At 32.3% G+C, this 23251-nt stretch overlaps 1 protein-coding gene across 1 annotated transcript; it reads right to left on the bottom strand.

The window, feature by feature from the left end:
- Positions 1-1227: 1227 nt before the first annotated feature.
- LOC136990468 (corrinoid adenosyltransferase MMAB-like) lies at positions 1228-23114 on the bottom strand. Its single transcript, XM_067288852.1, has 8 exons — positions 22861-23114; positions 21799-21845; positions 15774-15925; positions 13474-13546; positions 11632-11729; positions 6796-6860; positions 1444-1503; positions 1228-1368 (listed from the first exon to the last, which is right to left on the bottom strand). Exons 1-8 carry the CDS (start codon positions 22938-22940, stop codon positions 1275-1277), a joined length of 669 nt encoding a protein of 222 aa, XP_067144953.1. The 5' UTR covers positions 22941-23114; the 3' UTR covers positions 1228-1274.
- Positions 23115-23251: the final 137 nt, after the last annotated feature.

Genomic DNA, 23251 nt, shown 5'->3' on the forward strand with positions numbered 1-23251 from the left:
AACGATAACGATGCAGAAATATACATTTATGTATATTTTATTTTTTGCACCTTTTTCTTGATATCATTCTAATAAATATTGCAAATATCAGGTACTGTGTCAAAATGTGTAGTTTGAAACTTGAAAACACATTTTGAAACATGATCATTTCCTCGTTTCAGCCTGCCTATGAAGAAAAACCTGTTTAAGCTGGAAAGTTTATAGTCTTGTGCAATTCTTATTTTACAGATTTCAGTTGTTGATTAGTAGCCCTAGAAATAGTTTGATGAACAAGTATGTACTAAACTTTACCGTATTAAAAATATATCTGTGTTCTTTATCTAAATATTAGTTTCATCTCGGCTCTGTGACATCAGTATGACGTCGATTGATTTTGGATGAGAAATGACAAACTTAATCCATGTCTGTATACTTTTACTCTTTCTTAGATAAAAGTAAGACTATCTTTAAACAGAGCCAGTTTAGTTATTAGGTCGTGTGAGGTATTCACCTTACACCTCATGAATCAAAAGACTCCCTGTTTCTCAGTATAATAAGTTTAATGAAAATAAAATATTAAATAGAAAAATTACTGAAAATGTAAGTGATGCGATTATAAAAAATCAAATAATATACACAACTACATTATACAAAATATTTGCTCAATCAAATGGTAAATGAGAAGTTTTTAAAAATCAAGTAAATCTGATAACACCAAAACCATTTTCTGAAACTCAGTAGGATTTATAGTAGTATAAATGTGACTAAATGGTAACAAAAAACAATAATAAATATTCTGTACTTTCAAATTTATGACAATTTGAATTGTATGATACAATAAAGTAAATATGACAAAATTCTTAAAGGAAATTGATGTAGAAACTTTCACTGTTTTTAAAATTACTTAAAAACCCTTGTACATTTTTCAAAGAATATGAGCTTGGTAATAATATAATGATAATTATAATCATATAACAATTTACATTAATATTGTAATTATTATTCAAATAGAATAACATTTTTAAGGAAATTAAAAATCTCAAATTTAAAAATAAATTTTCATTTATTTATGTTATGACAGTTACAGTAGTGATAAATTTAAACTGTTGATTTGAAAGATTTCTACAATCAATAAATGAAAATAATGTTCACAAAACGTATACTTACCTACATTAAATGCATTTACACAATATTCTATTCAATACTTGAATACGTTTTAAAGTGAGATTTAAGAATATAATCAAAATATATTTGAACAAAACAATTCATTCATTTGAATATATAAAACAAATACATTAATTATTTTTCACGGGCCGACGATATATTGTTTCTGTGAAACCTTCCAGTTTTGCAGCAAACCGTGCTATGGTGAATAAATAATCACTTAACCTGTACAAAATAAGAATTAAAATGAATAATTCTAATAAACTGAATGATTCTTCAATGTAAAAACAAATTTCTTACCTATTTATATATTTCAAAAGAGCTCCATCTATTTCTTCACATTTATATAATGGTATAATCCTTAAAAAATATATAATAAATATATATACTGTGTGTATAAATTTTAGAATGAAATAGTTTTTAAATGTTTTAATATAGTTATATATCAATGCTATAAATATATCATGAATACATAAAAATTAGTACTAATTGTATATATGAAATCAATTAATTATAAACATGCAGATCTCTAAACTAAAAAAATGGAATGCTCAAACTAAATCATCCAGGAATAAATTTATTTCCTTTATGCTTCATTTGAATTGAAATAAACAATTCAATGTCTCATTCAAATCAAACTAGATAAGTCAGTTCTTCAATTCCCTAGATCAAATTAAAATATTTCCCATAAACAAAACTTTAAGAGAAACATTAAAATTCCTCTTCTTATATAAGTAAGATAACAAAGAAACAGTGTTTTACTGCATTGAATGACAGGAGGATATAGTTGGAAACATTTCAGCTACAGCTGCATCCTCTTGGAAATGGGCAGGAAAACAAACTTTTCCCCAATTACCAGGCTATCACTTGGAAAGTTATAATTAAACATATTGAGGGAGTTGAGCTTGGCATCAGAGTGGAAGAGGGTGTCTACTTCCTCTGACAACCTGAATTTGGGCCCAAAACAAGATGGGAACCAATTAGGAGAAAAGTGGAATGTGATCAGAGCCAATAAGAATATTGATTTCAAGTCAAAAAATCCTTTAATAACCCCAAGGACACAAGCCTTTCTTCTCCAGAAGAAAAACCATTCACCATGGGAGCTTTTCCTACCAAAAGGAATCCAACAACTTCTCCTGTTGAGAAGACAAAGCATCTCTCTTTCCCCAGAAGATCACAAGCAGGTCATCTTTCCCACCAAAAGATTGACAATCTTTTCCTTAAGATCAAATAGGGTACTATGTCTTCCTCATCTTTCTTGTGATTTCCAGAGAGAGAAATTGGAATGTCTTTTCCTACTAAGATCACTCTGTTGAAAGATCAACTATCTTTAAGCAACTTTCCCAGAGGAACACAAATGAACTGTGTCTTCTTCTTCAAGATATATTAGATTACTCCTCTGAAAAACCAATTATCTTCAAACACTCCGTTCTCAGAGCTATAATCTGAGTAACAAGGAACCAGTGCAGGATCAGAGCCAGAACCTATCAGACAATGGAAGAATCCCAAGTGCTTGAGTACTGACTTTTTCTTCTGAACAGTTCCAAATCAGACAATACTTGTAAGCAAATTTTTTTAAATAATAAACAGGATTCTAAATTGTAAACAGAGTCTTAGTCTCAAAACGTTGCGAAAAGTTCACTGAGTTCAGCGTTATATTCACGTTTGCTTGTCGCAAGTACTTTCGACGAACCTTACTGTCGTCGTCTTCAGGAGAGTTCGTAAATTTGCCGAAAAACTTTAAAAAGAAACAAAACCGATGCAGAATGGAATGCATAAAGCTTTACCAAAGCCGTTACGAACATAAATTAAAAATTCAAAAAACATTCGAAAGCCGATCGAGCATCTAGCTCCACGACTAGTGAGGCTGCGCATGCGCAGACCTGCGCTTACGCTAATCGTATATTAGATAACGCTAAAGCGCGTTTAAACGCTTGAATAACATGACCCAAATATTGGGCAGCTCAAGAGTGGGAGTGTTGCATGCTTCTAACGTGGTGGTAAGGAGGGATTCCCAGATGAAAACTGTTTTTCTATCATTGCAGCACTTGAGCATATGCGCTTGCGACCATAGCGGATTGAAACTCTGTTCGAGAGCCTTTTTTGCTAGCTCTGTGGTGTGCCTACCCCTCACCACATCGTCCTGGTGCTCGGCGAGGCGGCTGACAAGCATTCTGGTGGTGGCCCCGATATATCGTGTGCTTATTCCCGTTGCTAGATTTTCCAGTGGAACAGCATAGACCCCCGATTTCTCGAGCGTGGAGAGCTTGTCTCTGTCGTTACACAGAAGCTTGCGCAAGTTTGGAAGTGGAGCTAATGGCAGTACCAGGTTGCGCTTCCTAAATATTCTGCAGATACGTATAGAGAGGGGTCCGAGGTATGGCAACGATGCTTGCATCACCGAAACCTCCCTCTTGCTGCTTAGCGTGGTGCTAGGAAACAACGATTTCTTTACCCTACTGAGCACATGTGTAAATTTTGCACGCGAGAAGCCAGCCGTGCGTACTGCCAAACTGATGTTATCTAACTCGATGTTGGCCAGCTCCTGCGTAGAGGAAAGCAAAAATGCCCTTCTTATAAGGGAGGCGATGGCTGCGTTGACATATCGAGAAGGCTGAAAGGCCTCTGCTGGGATGATATACAGAGCTATGTTGGCCTTGTGGTGTACCGAAAACTGTAGGCCTTCCGGGGACTTACGTATACGCAGGTCTAAGAACGTAATTGCATCGTCGTTCTCTTTCTCCCAGGTAAAATTAATAGAAGGGTATACGTTTGAGAGATGTTGCTTAAAGGTAAGAAAAGCCTCCTCTGTGTCATCCCACGCTACTAAGATATCGTCTACATAGCGTAGATACAAGCACGGGTAGCGGATAGCAAGTGGGGAATCGAACGTTCTACGCTCTATCTCTCTCATGACGAGTTCCGCTAAGATGGCAGATAAAGGAGAACCCATGGGCACCCCTTGCTTTTGTAAATAAATTCTCTGGTTGAAACGGAAGTAGTTATGCTCAGTGACAAAAACGAGCGCATCTCGTAAGTCAAGTACCTGCTGGATGCTGAAGCCGTTTTTTAATAGGAGAGAGTTAGCCAGCATTACGGCCTCAAAGGCGGGTACAGAAGGGTATAAAGCTGTCTGTACTCTCAACTCTTGCTACGGCAAAGCAAAGCTCTGGTAAATTCAACGGTGTCGTGGATCATCGAGCGGTGGAACGTTTTCTCGACAGAGCCAGCCTGAGACTTCTCATCTCCGACAAGGACAAGAGGTTTGTCCTGTGCAGAGAAACTGACTTTCTCACCAGGGCCAACGAATTTCTAACGCAGTCGCACTCATCGGAATTGAGCGAGGACCCCACTCCAGCGACACTATGGAAAGCAAGAAGAATCGTCGCACTTCCAGGAGTTTCCGCAACCCTAACTGGGCCTCTCGACCCTCCCCCCAACGTTGCGTGTCCTAGGTTGTTCTTCCAACCAAAGACTCATAAAGCAAATTGGCCGCTATGCCCGCTAGTAAATAAGCGGTCTCATCCCACCTACTATTTAGAGAAAGCGCTCGCTAAATTTCTCCGCGCCATAGTTCCGGATTCCCCACACGTCACTCCCTCCTCTGTCATCGCCAAGTCCACCATCGCGTCAAGCATCGGAGCTCTACCACACGACGCCTACACCTTCTACAAGTTAGATGTAGTTTCTTTATACCCTTCTGTACCCACCTTTGAGGCCGTAATGCTGGCTAACTCTCTCCTATTAAAAAACGGCTTCAGCATCCAGCAGGTACTTGACTTACGAGATGCGCTCGTTTTTGTCACTGAGCATAACTACTTCCGTTTCAACCAGAGAATTTATTTACAAAAGCAAGGGGTGCCCATGGGTTCTCCTTTATCTGCCATCTTAGCGGAACTCGTCATGAGAGAGATAGAGCGTAGAACGTTCGATTCCCCACTTGCTATCCGCTACCCGTGCTTGTATCTACGCTATGTAGACGATATCTTAGTAGCGTGGGATGACACAGAGGAGGCTTTTCTTACCTTTAAGCAACATCTCTCAAACGTATACCCTTCTATTAATTTTACCTGGGAGAAAGAGAACGACGATGCAATTACGTTCTTAGACCTGCGTATACGTAAGTCCCCGGAAGGCCTACAGTTTTCGGTACACCACAAGGCCAACATAGCTCCGTATATCATCCCAGCAGAGGCCTTTCAGCCTTCTCGATATGTCAACGCAGCCATCGCCTCCCTCATAAGAAGGGCATTTTTGCTTTCCTCTACGCAGGAGCTGGCCAACATCGAGTTAGATAACATCAGTTTGGCAGTACGCACGGCTGGATTCTCGCGTGCAAAATTTACACATGTGCTCAGTAGGGTAAAGAAATCGTTGTTTCCTAGCACCACGCTAAGCAGCAAGAGGGAGGTTTCGGTGATGCAAGCATCGTTGCCATACCTCGGACCCCTCTCTATACGTATCTGCAGAATATTTAGGAAGCGCAACCTGGTACTGCCATTAGCTCCACTTCCAAACTTGCGCAAGCTTCTGTGTAACGACAGAGACAAGCTCTCCACGCTCGAGAAATCGGGGGTCTATGCTGTTCCACTGGAAAATCTAGCAACGGGAATAAGCACACGATATATCGGGGCCACCACCAGAATGCTTGTCAGCCGCCTCGCCGAGCACCAGGACGATGTGGTGAGGGGTAGGCACACCACAGAGCTAGCAAAAAAGGCTCTCGAACAGGGTTTCAATCCGCTATGGTCGCAAGCGCATATGCTCAAGTGCTGCAATGATAGAAAAACAGTTTTCATCTGGGAATCCCTCCTTACCACCACGTTAGAAGCATGCAACACTCCCACTCTTGAGCTGCCCAATATTTGGGTCATGTTATTCAAGCGTTTAAACGCGCTTTAGCGTTATCTAATATACGATTAGCGTAAGCGCAGGTCTGCGCATGCGCAGCCTCACTAGTCGTGGAGCTAGATGCTCGATCGGCTTTCGAATGTTTTTTGAATTTTTAATTTACGTTCGTAACGGCTTTGGTAAAGCTTTATGCGTTCCATTCTGCATCGGTTTTGTTTCTTTTTAAAGTTTTTCGGCAAATTTACGAACTCGCCTGAAGACGACGACAGTAAGGTTCGTCGAAAGAACTTGCGACAAGCAAACGTGAATATAACGCTGAACTCAGTGAACTTTTCGCTACGTTTATACGGTCTTTGGCATGAATATTGTCGTACCGACATTTGAATCTTAATCTCAGTGTCCACTGCCACCATCCACATACAGCTTCTATCTTCTGAAGTCATCCTCGTCAAATGTCAGTGGCAAGAAACCTTAATCTTTAACTGTAAGGTACAGAATTTTTCAGACAAGGTGACAGTAATTCTCCTAAGTGTTAGCGTCTAAAGTTAATAAATTGCTGGAGAAATAATATGTGAAACTGTTTAATTTAACAATTAAATCTAATCTATACTTAAATGCTAGGATCAATTTACATTATGTTTTCCATACTAACTAAGTTCAGCTTATATTGACAGAAGTCTAGAATTTCTTATTAAAAAAAACATTTTAGTATGTAGAATATTAGAAATAATTTAATATATTTTAAATTAATTAATTATTTAAAATTAATAAAAATATTAAAGTAAAAATAATTCCAATTACCTTCTTTCAGCTCTACGACAAATACTTCTTGCCATATGTAAATATGAACTTGCCTTGCCACCAGACTATTAAAAAAGTCATACCATTAATTAATGCAATGCAAACATATATATTTTCATATTTTTCATTCAATTTATTTTTCAATTCACAAAATAATTACTTTTAAAATAATCCTGCATAGAAAGTTTATGATTTGGAAGCACATTATTATGATACAACAGCAACATACATATAAATTTATTAGTAAAGAAATACAGTGGGTGATCGGCTAACAAACATAATCCGTTCCAAGACTTTGTTTACTATCCGAATTGTTCGTTAACCGATTATCAATTTACTATAGGTTTTTATGGGAATTTGATTAATTCATTCTGGAGACTACAAAAAGTAAAGAGTATATACTTTTTTACTATGTTTATTTATATGGCATAATAAAAATACATATATACACAGTCTTGCATTTTTATTAGTCATGTTTTTTCTGTTTGTGGGAGTTAAAGAATCTGTTCAATGTCAATTGCTTTTCTCTCTTCTTCAGGATTTTTCGGAAGTAATTAATAGCATTGTAATTGTAGAGATCCACAAGCCTATTAACCTCATTCTGGTTTGGATGCCATTTGGATGACAGTTGTTCTGACATCCTCTCACTTCTTCAAAAGATCTTTAACTGCTTGAGACTTCTTGCTATATCCTTCATAGCTAAGATTGTGCCTACTGTAGACCTGTTCCAAGCCATACAAACCATCTGCCCACTCTCTATCTTGGCTATTATCTCTTGCTTGGTTTCTATGGTGAGCACGGTTCTTGACACTCCACCCTTTTTAGGCTCCATAATATTATCAGTTATTTTTTTAAATAAAAAGTTCAGAAAAACACTTACAAAAATTCAGAGAACAGCAATCAACTAGAGTACAAAAAAATTATTTAAATGCAAGGTCCAGACATAATTCGAAATTTGGTATTAAAACGTTAACGAATATCCAATGGGACAGTTAAACTCTTGCCTCTTGTCAATAAAAACAAATGCAAAACTTAACCTGTACCCACCTGATAGTCTTGTGAAGACTATAAAAAAATTATTTGTCAGAAAGGTAAACAAAAAGCTGGAATTACAAGGGAGAGTTTCAAAATTCAGAGGAATACTATCCAATCGGTATCAGGTTGAGCGTCGATGTCGACATCTTCAGAACTCCAAAAATTTTTGAATTATCACCTGGATTCAAGGGAAGACCAATTGGTATTCGCTATCTTATGTTACTTCTTTTTCTGTTTGTTCTGTTAAGTGTTCATTATCAGAACGTGTATTCATTATCCAAACATAAAAATATTTTGCAAAAGTGTTCATTATTTGATTTGTTTGCAGTCCAAACTGTTCAGTAACTGATCACCCACTGTACTCATGTTTTCAATGAACCACAAATACCTCTTTTATATTAAATGAAAGGTTCATATTTTTGGAATGTTTATCATTCGATCATTGGACTACTGTAGTTAAACAACCTGATGATATGATGACAAGTGTTTGTTTACTAATCAATAAACTACAATTTTCTGATGATGGAATGATGAACATTCCAAAAATATAAAAAAATGTATTTCTGGTTTTCAGAAGAACCTGAGGATTTATTCACTAATCAATTTATTCATATAGAGTAGTCAAATCCTCAAAATCAAAATATGTATAGTCAGCAATTGGTTGAAATATATATCTTTTATGTATTACATATTTCCTTTATGTATTTCAGCAATTAACTTTCAAAAAATTTGATTTAAGAAATGGAAAAACTTCCAATAGTGTTCATTAAAATTACTGGAATATTAAACATTTTCATAAACTTTCCAAATATTTTAATTTTTTAAATAATCTTCAGTAAATGCATTAAAAATAAATTAAAATCAAGAAGGTAAAAACATTTTGTTCAAATTCCTTAAAAGAAAATCCATTACTTTAATTACTTTTACTGAAGGAACATCTGCCAGAAGTTTGCATCTCATATTAATTTCACATTTTTTTCTCTTTTAGATAAGTATTTTGATAATATATCAGCTATGTCTAAAAGGAAGATATTTTCACTGATTTTTTAAAATCAACAGAACTAAGAGGAAAGTAATAAAAGTAAAAGTAAAGAATATAGTAAAAGAGATTAATGATATTACTTGTGAATTGGACCTTTTAGACGATCAGAGAAGAATTAATAAAGCAATTATATTGAGTTATCATGAGAGTCAGGAGAAATTTCTGATATGGAAAATAAAACTGTGAATTTCGCATGGATGATTTTATTGTTACAAAAAGTCAAAATTGTTAAAGCAGAGAACGCCATATAATGAATAATTTCAAAATCTTCGGGTAAAATTCCTTTTATTTCAAATTCTGGTCATTCATATTGTGGCACAAGATCAAAAACATCCATTTGAGGAAGGGTTGAGAACAATAAATATAAACATTATTATCTTCCACAATTATGACACAGGACAAGTTGCCAGATTCTGTAATTTCTCACTAATTGAAGAAAGTTTGCAGCTGTTTTTATAACAACGTTGCTACTTTTTATTTATTTATTAATATAATATATTAACCAGAAAAACATATCTTTGTTATTCCAGAAAATTAACTTTAATTCACTAAATGAATGTTTTCACTCATTATTTAATGGTTGTCGTCAGGTCACTTACGTACATGATGAGCAGTGAATGGCCAAAGGATGTGTTTATCTGTAGAACTACCAAGTTCTAATTTGAGTTTACGTAGTAATTTATTCACAACTTTGTACTCCTTATCTACAGATTTACAATATTAAAAACTAACACCCATTAATTAAAAGTCAAAGTTTTGGACTTAGCTTTCCTTTGCAACAGTTTTTGCAGCTGCATGCTAATTTCTTGTAACACTGTCATGAACATGACAGATTGTGGTGCCATTATAAACAGTTTACAATGTAAATACAAACAAAATAAAAAACTTGTCATACAATTTTAGTTTTCCCATGTTTTATTAAATAATTTTATTTCTAAATGCATTTTATACTTGTAAAGTCATAGCTATCATTTTTCATTAATCTCCATTATAGAATTCTCTTTATATCAAACGCTCAAAATATTAATCCCCTCAAATTTATTAATTAGAAAATTTCCTGTAATTTGAATGGAAGAAAGCAGTTTCAACTGTACGAAGATTTGCATTTGATAATAGTATATGGGAGACAATCAAGTTTGAGAGTATACTTTAATTTCTAACTAGTTCTAGCTCTGGTTTTTCCCTCCATGTGGAAGAATGTTATTTTACTTACTGTGGATCAGTATTTGGATTATAGTTATAGAGAGAAAACAAGTTTAGAAGATTTTCTGAAATAAAAATCAGAAAGTAAAATTTATACCTGTATTGTTTAAAGATATAAATCGAGAATCTTTGAATTTAATTCAGTTAATAAAATGAATAATTTTCTGTTTCAATACTGTCTGATTACCTTAAATTTATACAAAATTTATTATAAAACAATAGAATCTCATTTTGATTGATTGCACTGCCAAAAATTATCTGTTGTTCTGGGAATCCATTATATCACAAACAATGGATTTTGTACATACCCAGGATAATATCCATTATTTAACCCCCAGGTGTCAAACTCAAACTGCTTAAGTGCCAATTTTTTGTCTCAAGGGGCAAGTATGACAGCGGGACAATGTTTTGAGTTTTTGTAGCAAAAAATTTTCTAAAAAGTAGCCCAAAAGTAGCCAACTCAAAAAATTTCCTTTTTAATAATCCAAGATTTCACAATAAAATAAAAAAATAAAAAAAAAACACCATTTGTAGTTTTCCAGCAATAACTTTAATCGCAGAACAAACATTTTTGGCCAATTTACAGGCCTGAAGCAGGTCTGTAAAACGATCTAGAAATAAGGATCGCGAAACTCAAAATACAAGCATAAACTGTAATCTTACTAATATGTTGAAAGCAGGCATTTTATGTACAAAATAGTGAGAATTGTGCAATAAATGACCTTGCCAAGACCGACTTTAATTTGAAAGTCAAAAGATGAAATAGAGAAAACATAATGTAAACAAGAAATTAAACAGAAAAATAAATCAAATAAAATAAATATCTCATAAGTAATATGAATAAATAAAAATAAAAACAAAAACAATAATAATAAAGTTTAACAATTTTGTTTATTAAGTATTATTTTTAAACAAATAATACTTAATAAACAAAATTGTTGAACTCAAATGTAACGTACTTAAACGTACAAAATATCACATTTTCTTTGGTATGAAGATAATAAAAAAATAAACAAATTCATTATTGAATTGATGTCGTGGTCCGCAACTAATTGTCTCGCGGACCGTATCTTTGACACGCCTGCCCTAAATAGACCTATAAGACCTGTACTTAAAATTATTCAGTCTCTTGATTGATTAAACTATTGATTTTTCCAATCTCTCAAATTTAACAAATCTTATTATTTCTATGTTCCATTTCTAATTTAAAGAATTATTTATCAGCAGAAAAGAAAAATTATAAAATAATCTTTATAATAATATAATGATTAATAAGTCAGACTTATCATCCAACTAGTAAGAATTACCAAAAATTACAAGAAAATGCATATAAATTTTACTATTTTATTGAAGGGATATGATGTTCTTTCAGATGGATTGACAAATCTTAAAATTCTTCCATCAACTTTAGTTAAGCAGTTTCTATTATATATAAAAAATTGTTTGACTAAAACAGTATGAAGAAAAATGAAACTTTATATCATTAAAATAAATAATTTATAAATTTAAAGGTATTGAAATGCTCAAATAATTATAGAACTTCACTCAAAACTTACTGGTAATATGAAATTCTTTAATGGTGGTAAATGCTCTGTATGAGTGTCAATCCATTGCTCTAATTCTTGAATTAATTCCTTGTCAAATTCTGTTCTTTCTGAAATAGTAAATCTTAAAAACTTAAAAAACATCCAGAAACATTAGTATAAAAACTAACTACTAGTCATCTATTAGTAAATAACCGAAAGCATTTTCATAACTCATTAAATTATCCAATTTCAAATAACAAATTTTACTCATGAATATTTCAACTGAAAATGTTATGATTATATTTCAAATAAGAAAAGTATAAACAGTTTCTTCTATTTAAAAAATGACCCAAAATTGCAAAAATATCAATACAAACACAACATTGCTAAATATACACAAAAGTAAAGATTCAAAGAAAACTTATCAAAAGAAGACATGTAAAGCCAATATATTTTAAATTTTGACTTTTACAGGAAATTTATTTATACATATTATCAGAAAATTAAGTGATATTATATTCATAAATCATTTAGCCATTTTATATAAATTGATTAATATCTTGCATACTATGAAATCTGTAAGGAAAATTTAAGATTTCTTAATAGAATTAATCTGCTAAAACACAAAATAAATACAAAGAAAACATCAAAACACTCAGATATTATGTAATTCTTTTGCTCTAAATCTTTGAATGGCCATGCAGTTTGACTTGTGTTTGTTTTAGATAATAGAGAGGTTAAGGCCAAAGTTATAAATGCAAAAATGTGTACGTCGGACGTTCAGTGCCACTTTCCTGTAAGCTTAGAAGTTTGACAATGGGGTTTGGAATGTCGAGCATGATTCCATTGACTTTCCAAACACCATTGTCAAACTTCTAGGCTTACAGGAAAGCGGCGCTGAACGTCCGACATACACATTTTCACGTTTAAAACTTTGGCCTCAACCTCGCTAATACTGACTTATAAGTATCTGAAGTGCAGGTTAAAAAAAGAGAGAATTCATAATTATAAGTAATGACTACTATAATTCATCAATAAACCCCCCTTAATAATAACAATTTGGAAGAAAACAAGTCTTCACATCCTGTTCTTCTTTCACAATCTCAGGAACAAAACAGCTTTTACAGGTAGAGTTAAAACCAGACAAGGATAATAGTTGTAACTACTTGTTTTTAAAAGATAGTTAATTAAAATACAGTCAAACCTGTTTTTATGTGCTCTTTTTATGTGCGATTTTTTTAATGCGAATTTTTAATTTATGCGGTTTTTTTTGTGCGATTTTTTATTTATGCGGTATAGTTGGCGACTAGTTTCGTGCGATTCGTCATGTCTCACGTTGACTTATTATAGCTAAATAAACTTATTATAGCATAAATGCACTTATTATAGTAATATTATTGCACGAATATGCGAAAAATGAAATAATTTACTTTTTAAGTCAACAAAACACCACCTGGACAAAAATATGTAAAACAGACGATAGACCAGACGATGCAGTCAAGTGCTGACATCTGTTGTCAATAAATTCTATTTCGTACGGTTTTGAGTTATTTTCTATGTGAGACTTTTTTTATGCGGTCCCTGTTGACCGCATAAAAAAAATATTTTTTTAATTGTGTTGCGAAAACTATTTTTTACAGCCATTCGTGAAGTTTCGTGCGATTTTTTTTAATGCGTCTTTTTTAATGCGGTCCCTATCCCCCGCATAAAAACAGGTTTGACTGTAATATATTTCTAGAAAAATGATATATACTATTTTAATTAACTATCATTTAAAAGCAAATAGTTTTTCCTTACCATTGGATTTGTTACTGTAAATTTTAATCTTAATTTTTATAAAAGTGTTTTATGAAATTAGTTTTTAATTCATACCAAGATGTGCTGTTCTTGCTGTACTTTTCGGTGTTGCAACAGAAGAAGCCAAATCTTGTAATGTACATTGAACCTATAAAATATATATATATATCAAAAATGAATTTACTATCAAATATATACATATATATGCAATGCACTCAGAGTAGTAATAACAATTTTCTTCACATATTACAGGTATACCCCGAGTTACGTCGTTCTCAATTATACATCGCTTGTCAAAAAAGTATATGGAAAAACAAAAATCAAGTTTAAGTCATTTTATTCAACTTTACATCCGTCCGCCACAAATATTGAAGTCGTAATATCACTAGAAAAGCGTTAAAAGCATACAAAATCATATTAAAATATGTACATTTACAGTAAATGTTAATATAATCATCATAAATCCTAGAGAATGAAACATGAAAACATCTGTGTTTCTGTGTTGTCGTCTTATTTAGCAGTCTTTAAGTGCTCGTTATTGGCGTTTTCCATGGTAGTTCCAATATCTACCATTTGGCATTGCTGTCAGTGCCACTCAATATTGGTAAATTTAATATAAATTAGTTTATTTTCTACTATCGCAAAATAATTTTAATAACTGTATTTGTTATTTAACCTTAAAAAATCATCTTATTTTATAACATCTTAGAGAAACCACATTCACATATAGAGTCCGCAATGTACTGTAAACATCACCAAATTGTAAACATGTACATTTACAAGTATGTAATGTACGTACATGTATTCATAAATTTAGATTACTTTTTTTTCTGTACTATATTAAAAACTAAAATTTATTTGTTTGTAAGCTTAAAATAGATTCTTATTAACCATATATTATTAAAAATGCATTTATAAATAAATTACAGAACTGGGAATGATAATTTATGGTTTAGCCTAGTGTCAAGTAAATTCAGAGACAAGTAAGCCTTACGTCGCCTCTCCTGGAACTAATTACTGACGTAAAGTGAGGTATACCTGTGTGTATATATATATTTTTATATATATGTGTGTGTGTGTGTGTGCCATAGTATTCACCAAATGAAGTGCTAAATTATCAGGCCATTATATGAATGATTAGAAATTAATTAGTTTGTCTACAGTTAGGTGGTTAAACTGTCATCTCATGTTAATTTTAATAATTATACATAATAATAATAATTAATAATTTTAATAATTATAACATCTGGAAGAAAAGAATTGGCCTAAAGCAGTGTTTCTCAAACTTTTTGGACCGCAACCCCCCTTCTGCACTTAAAAATTTCAAAGGACCCCCGAAGAATAAGTATGTGTGAAAAAACATCCCGGAGAGAGGGGGTTAGGCTCGTATTTAAATATTTATATTATTTTTATTATTTATATGTGCAATTTATTTAAGTAAAAATTATTTTATATATTTTTTATTTCTATTATTTCTAAACATGAATCCATAGTAAATTTATAAAATATTTGAAAAAAATTGATCTGGCATCAATTTTTCAGCGACCCCCAAATATTTTTTACGACCCCCTTGGGGGTCGCGACCCCCACTTTGAGAATCACTGGCCTAAAGCATAACTGACAATGCATCTGCATGGAAAGTGGGAGTTGCAGTTTCAAGTCCTGCTCCAGGCTGACACTTTTCTTTCAAAAATTTTAAGTTAAAAGTTCATTTATTATAATTATTAAAATTAACATGTGATGACAGCTTAACCACCTACGTCTAGACAAACTAATTAGTTTCTAACCATTAACTTAGCCATACAGTAGCCCAATAAGTTGGAACATCATTTGATGTAACTAATAAATTAGGTTTAGAGAGATGTTGATATATAGTATTCACCAATCTATATATAATTTAGATGGCAGTTTTAATTTTGTATTTAAAAATACAATATAATCCACTTATTATACTATACCTTCTGGAATTACCTATACTAATAACAATAACTAACATAACATAAAAGGGATAAGTATGCTTGTGCAATTATCAGAAATTCTGAGTTTATTGATTCTGATATTAAACCAATTGAATAATGCATAACTTGGAGAGTTATTAGCAAATGTTTCTGTTAAACACTGTAATGATTCATTAACTATAATCATTATTTTTAATTAATAGTAATTTATCCAGTATTGCTTGCTTGTTGCTTTTGCAATATGGTCTTAACAACACCTAGGATATAACTGAAGTAAGAAATTGAAGCAAAGTTTAGTTTAATAAACTATTCCAAAATACAAAAACTGAGAGCCAGATGAGCTATTTATATATCTTGAATATTCTGGAAATTTAAATAGTTTTTTACAATTAAAATATACTGTTTATATTTACTTACCTTTATTAACTCAGTTTCTATGATATTAGATGATTCAGTTAAATACTCTCTAGCAATTCCTATAGCACAAGATAATTCATCTAATGTTCCCAAAGCCTCAAATATGTCATCATCTTTTTGCCTTCGTTCACCAGTAAATGTTAATGATGTTCCTATTTTTAAATTCCTACTATTAGTTTATATATATATATCTTGTTCAAATTTTCAATTGTTAATAAAATACTTTTTATTCATCCACTCAAGTTCAAATACATTTTTTAAAACTTGTAGTGGATGACACTTGATGTTAATACAGTTTTTTCAAATATTAATTCATTAATTAAATTTAATTATTGGTTAATATTACCTGTGGTATCGAAGATGGCGACGGGAAATTTTTTCCCTAAATACTAGACGGTGACGGGGAAATTTTTTCCCCTACGTTCGAGATGGCCGCGTTTCCAGTAATCTCGAATCAGATTCTCGACTGATAATCTGGAAGCAGATTAACAATGGATAATCTTGAAGTAGAATACCGAGTGAACTAAATGTTAGAGGACATACCCGTACTATCTGTCGCATTATGCAAATTAATAAATTCCCTGTCGCCATCTTCGATACCATGGGTAACATTAACCTAATTATTAATACTTTAAATAGAGTTTTAGCAGTTTGTAATGAAAATTGAAATCAACAGGCAGTAGCTCAATCGGTAAAATGCAAGGATTTCAGTATTTTTCACATGAAGGTGAAGAATGCGAGTTCAATTCTTGCGAAAATCAATAATTTTTTGATAAATTTTTGCTTTAAGTAGACGTTTTATCCAAATGATTTTCGAGAGTGAGTTAGCAGTTGTGGCTTAGTGGTTAGAATGAAGGATTTTTCTCAAAAAATAAAATTGAAGAAATTTTACGCTTTGGGTTCAATTCTGATTTTTCTTTTTATTTTGCCACTTAATATTGTGATTTTGTCATATGTATATACATATTTATATTAATTGTAATTATTTAATAAAAAGTAACTAAAATAAAATTTTTCTTTGTTGACCTAAGTAGGAATTGATTTAAAAAATTTTTTTTAATATTACAGTAGAGCATCGATTATCTGAGCCCCGATTAACCGACTGTGTTCTAGTCGGCAAATTCAAATGTCCGCTAGTGATGTGGCGCTGCAATATATGGTTATGTCTTGGCTACTTTAATATTATTTTTGTTAAATTTTTGCATGTTTTAGCTGGCAGCACTGGCTCGACCATGAAAGGGAGGCTAGTATTTAAACCAGGCCTAATACACTATACTAATAATGTATTTGTGAGATCTGGAAATCCCCTTGACACAAAATTATAATAAATTATATCCGAATTAATAATTACCCCTTTCTTATATCCGGATATAATCCGAATATAAAACGAATTATAATAAAATTGTTCCCCATATCGAATCGAAAATTTTCCTATTATAAACATCCTGCTAAAAACTGTCCTGGATATAAACATCCTGCCTAAAAACGGTCCTGGACGAGAAAATATGCGTCCCCGACCGTATAACTGTCAACTAACCATTGTTCTTACGCTGAGCACAGATCATCTTGCAACTTAAGTTTATAGTTAGCGCCCGAATTCGCCGTATTGTTTCCAATCCTGGGAACACCTATGGCCGAAGCACATGCACGTGACCAAATTTCCCAGCAAAAAGCTATATAAGATGCTTCCTTCCCCCCTCCGGGGAGTCTATCATCGATTTAGATCGAGTCGCGATCTTACCCTGTGTGCTTGCGGAATATATTGAATTATTGTGCCTCAAGTGCCACGGACCCTTCCCTAGAAAGGAATATTCGATCATCGTGACGAACAGCATATTTGAATTACTGATTGTCCAAGAGGTATGGAACCCATTTATGTGAACTCTCTCTCTCTCCCTTCGCGTGATAGGGATATATAGCTTATTTTATACGTCACCCCTTTTATGTCAGATTTTTGTAACGTATATTTTGTTTCCATTAAATCATTGTTATCCTGTTAAATGGTGTCTTGTTTGCTCGAATATTCGCTTATCGCCTTACCACGACTCCACCTTCCCTCCTACACTCGACCGGATGAAAAAGTAATTCCGTCCCTACGGGATCCCTACCGACAAATAAGCCATCTCTGACTCGTGGGCAAGTCCCTCCGACTTGTTGCCGAAATTCAACAGAGGTCTGACCTCATCATCCCTCCTCGGTACCCACATATTTTTTCATACTTTTCGGTTATCCGACTTTTCAGTTATCTGACCAACCCCAGTCCCCAATTAAGTCAGATAATCGATGCTCTACTGTACTTGTTTCAAAAAAGTTTAAAACAATCATATAATACAATGTTCAAATGTTAATTACAAGATATGATAATTTGAATTGGGTGCTAAAAACTCACACAAGAATGTGGAAAATGGATTTAATCAGGCTTCACGTACAGTAGAGTCCTGCAAACTCAATTTAATGTACACCAAGAAAACACTGACTTACTGGGAATGACAAGTTTTACAACATAGTGATGCTAATATAAACAGTGGAATTTTCATAAAGATGTTATAATATAATAGTTTCAATAAATTCATATGTAGTTTCATGCAAATTCATGAATGTAGTTTATTGGGCTGCAATTTGAAAAAAATTGTAGACTTATAAATTTGTGATGTCTTCCATCTGTCTTTCCTTAATCTCGAGAATGGAATTAGATAGATGAAATCTGAGACCAGATATGGAAACATTAGGGGCAGGAAGACCCTATATAATGAGTCTTTCAATGTACATTGAAAAACTTGTTATTGTATTGTCTTAAATTGAGTTTGCAGGACTCTACTGTATGTGAAGCCTGATTAAATCTGTCTAACTAATATATATACTTTTTTAAAACACATATATTTACAGTTAAAATTTCCTGACAGTGCACTGAATGGCAATTAACCTTCACTGGTGATGTTGGTTTCTACCTGGTGGAAACCAACATCACCAGTGAAGATCCATATTTTATTCTGTAGCCAATGGAAGAAGAGCATACGACCAAAACGTATACCAGTGTGTAAGATATTCGTGAATAAAAAGTGATGTTAAAGATGCCCAGTGTCTACCTATGCATCCAGTTGTGAAGTAAAAAATAATTTTGTAATTAATTAAAAAAGCTTGAATAACAAATAATACAATTTTTAATCCACACTTTTTGTCTATCTTTATATTTCCATCAACAAAAAAATGTATTTTATTTTATGAGCAAATTTTAAATTTTCAAATAATATTACTTTTAAGATATACAATACATTTATTTATTCAACAATTACAATATTATATGTATTTATTTATTAAGAGAACTAACAATAACAATAGATTCACTGAAATTTATATATTTTGATTCAAATTAATAAAAATAAAATGTAAAAAAAGCAATGGCACTTTTAGATTTTGTTTTCCATTGCAAAATGATAGCTTTTAACGCAGCACCATTGAAAAAAGTCTAGGATTTCATGATGAAATAAGTATTATTAATTGTGACACAATGCCTAGCTGCAATTTATAATCTCCTTTAAATTATATGAAACATGTAAAACAGTACTTAGATTTAGAATTGTAGGCTTTATAAAAATATTTTTTGAAATTTAAAGACATTATAATCAGTACAGTGATGTCCTGGTTAATAAGTGAAGGTTATATTGCAGACATGGGCAAATGCGGCTCTTTTTGAGTTACATGCGGCTCTTGCTGAAAGTGTTAATTTCTGTTTTTTATTATTATTTTTACAATTTTATTTCTATAATTTTGTGAAAATATGTTTATTAAAAAAATTCAATTTGTTTTATATTATATTTATATTATATAATAAAATCGTGCACCTTACCATACTATCTACCCATGACAGTACAGAACTGCAGCTCCCATTTTGCAAAACCTACATTTCGGCTCCCACTGAACTCTTGCTTGCCCACCCCTGTTATATTTGGTTTAAACAGAAAGTTTTAATTTATTTTTAATAGCTGTGGTTATTTGAAATAAATGTGTGATTTAATTATAACAGTTGTGAAATTTAACACATCATTGTTGCTGATGTGAGATATTGTTCTTTGTTTTAGAATGTCTAGTTTAAATTAAACATTACTATGTTAAAAGTAAATGTTAAGTGCTGTTGATTTACATTTGTTTTAATGTGCATGATCATACCCACACTGAAAAACAAGTGACAAAAAACTATGATTTAGAAAAGTTATAAATATATGGATAGTCTGGAAGATAGTCATGTGAAATTTTCATAATTGGTCTGAGATTGATTGAGTAAATTTGAGATTGATTTGCCCCTGTACAGTACATCATACTTTTACTGTTAGCAACAGAGTCCTGCCAGTCATTATTTAATTCTTTTCAGGGGAAATTTTTTGAATTGAAATAATGTAATTTCCAGTTTGTATTGTAAGTTCGTATATAGTTAATCGGAGCCTCCTACCTGTAAGCTTTCTATATTTCGTGTTTTTGTGTATCTAACTCCGTTCTAGAGATTAAAAAAAGACAGATAGATGGATGGGCAATAGTTGAAATTTATAGGTCTACAATTTTTTCAAATTGAGGCTCAATAATAACACACTTAATTAAAAATAAAGCATTTTATTGTATATCAAATGATCCTCAAGTTTCCTTTAAGAGACCTACCCAAAGAACTTCAAGAGAAAACTGTCAAGTTTTTTCATACATTTTATACACTTAGTATGTTTCAATATGAGCACACCTTATTGCTCAGCAAACATCTTAATAATAGTCAGTCTCCACCCAGGTGCACTCAATCATTGATGTGACAATCATTAGAGCATTAATAATCCAGCATTGAGCATTGTATATTATAAATCTTCCCAGCATAGACTATGTTCTTAATGTAGCCCTAAAAGAAAATCATTAGAGTCAGATTAGGACTGCTAACCAGGAAATATATTAGTGCTGCCTCTCGCAATCCAACAATCAGGAAACCTATTGTTGAATTATTCTCAAACATTGCAAATATAATGGGGTAATGCACCATCTTTCTTTAGGATGATAGCTATCTCTTTTTCTCTTTCAATATTGTCAATCTCAGGAAAATCATACAGTTCCAGTATATTAAAATAAATGTCTGTAATTGTTCCTTCAACAAACATAAATGAATTCAACTTACAATAATGCATTAATCCACAACACATATTTATCTTGAGCAAATCAAGAACATATTGAAAAATTTTGTTTGATTGTTCACACCTCCAAATTCTACAATTCATGAGAAGTTGCCTCATTATTAAACGTAGCATGCATGAAGAACTGTTAGTGTACAGCATATTGCAGTAGGATTTGAGCAGTGTGTCAGCACACATACAATAAGCAAAAAGAAAACTCTCAATGTTTCTACACAATTCAATACAACAAGCAAAGAGATTGAATGATTATTGCTCAAGATATTACTCATTGAAATCATGGCACTTTTTTTCATGGCCCTCCATAATAATACTGTATTGTCAATATAATTCTGCAATGTATAATAACTAACTTTTTTGCCAACTGCCACAATATTTGTTAAAATAAACACTATGCAATGCTTTAAAATAATCAAAAAGACTTTCAGATGAACTAAAACCATTTTATTCAATTTTGTCAATTAAAGACAAATAAAACTTGAATAAAATAGTTTTTGTAATCAACATAGGCTAAAAATATGAGTATATTTTCAAATCTTGCATATATGGGCATCTGCAGAAAATTTTCTTGTGGGCAAAGATTGGAGACAAATAATTATGTCAATAAACTTTAATTTAATTAAATATTTTTTGGGAGGTTTTCACAAGTAGATTATACAATATAGTATTGCATCAAAGCATCCCACGGTCGAGGGTGTAAGATTACATATCTCAATCACTTTTACAATTATAATTTGTGGAATTTTTTACTAGATATCAGGAAAGGACAAGTGCTCCATTTGTCCCTCTGCAGACACCCATGCTTGCATACATAATAGAACAATTATTAAGCAATGAAAATTTTGATTTAAATTAAATGAATTTACCTTTATCGCCTGTCTTTGTATATATTTTTGGAACTTTATTTGATATACTGAAAATATATTTTTTTTCTATAAAATGAATAATTACATTAAAAATTTAAAATATACAATAAATTATATATAAATTACCTATTTACTATTTCAAGAAAAAAAATTAAAAATATGTAATCAATAATAAATCTTTCTTAGAGGAAAAAAAAAATTAAGATAATTTTTTTGCTTATTTAAACTGCTTTAAAAAATGTATAATAAACATTTTTTAAGCAGTTTAAATAAGCAAAAAATTATCTTAATTTTTTTTTAGGTAGCCAAGATGGCAGCTTGTCTCAAATTCCAGCAAGGAAACAGTGGGATGCACATTCTAACCTAACCTAACCTATTCTAATAATTTGGTTGCTAATAATTATGGTAATTTATTAGAATATGTTTTTTTCCTTGCTGGAATTAGAGACGAGCCGCCATCTTGGCTACCTAAGGTAACATTAACCGCACATGGTAACTCTGAATGAGACAGTTGGACCTAATCAGAGCTGTAGACCATACCCACAAGAAGAAAAAGTCAAAGGTTCCATAGCTTTACTTGTGACTCTTTGCAAGGTATATCTCCTAAAATCAGCCTACTTCAAAGTCACACTCAATCAAGAGTCATCACTCCACTATAACAATCACATTTAACTGTTTATTCCAGCCAACTATGCTGGCTTTGAGTTACAGACTTGACTGTTCATGTAGTATTTGATGTTATATAATTTTAGGAGAGTGTAGGGGCAATCCCCCACATCCCCTAAAACTCTCCTGAAACACTGCCACTTGCACCAAAATACACGACTAAATGCAGAGTGTTGGTCAAGGTTCACAATTGCTTTGACCATCATAGCACATGGAGAATATGCAGTATACTGGTTCACAGTAAAAACTGACCTTTGGAGGCAAAAGATCACAATTACAGGTATGATTCCATTGACCTTTTTGCTCATATAACTCTGGGAGTGGCAAATCCCTCATTCAGAGTTCACATCCTATCAATATTTTTTGCTTTATCACTTTAAAACAACATAAACAAACCTTTTATAACAGACTTGAAATCTAGGAGTAATCATTGAAGCATTTACCATGAATATTCGATAAAACTGCCTTAAAAACATGCTAAAATTCAAGAGAATATAATTTGTATCACGAATGCAAAACTTTAAAAATAAATCATAACACTGTCGTCGTTAAAAGACAACAATATTTTTTAGTGTTCAAAACTTCAATCTGCAAAACACTGTACTTTACTTAATTAAAGTACTTAAAACTTCCATAACAAAATTAAGCTGGTCAATTATAGAACTTATAACACATTCATAATCGTGTATAAAAATCCCTTACTTATAATATGAAATAAAGTTAAACATCAGTAAACAAAATTAGCTAGTACCACATGATCTAACCACGTGCTAACCTGTTTACCTGA

Source organism: Centruroides vittatus, unplaced genomic scaffold, assembly GCF_030686945.1.
Source record: "Centruroides vittatus isolate TY-2023 unplaced genomic scaffold, ASM3068694v2 scaffold_932, whole genome shotgun sequence".
NCBI lineage: Eukaryota > Metazoa > Arthropoda > Arachnida > Scorpiones > Buthidae > Centruroides > Centruroides vittatus.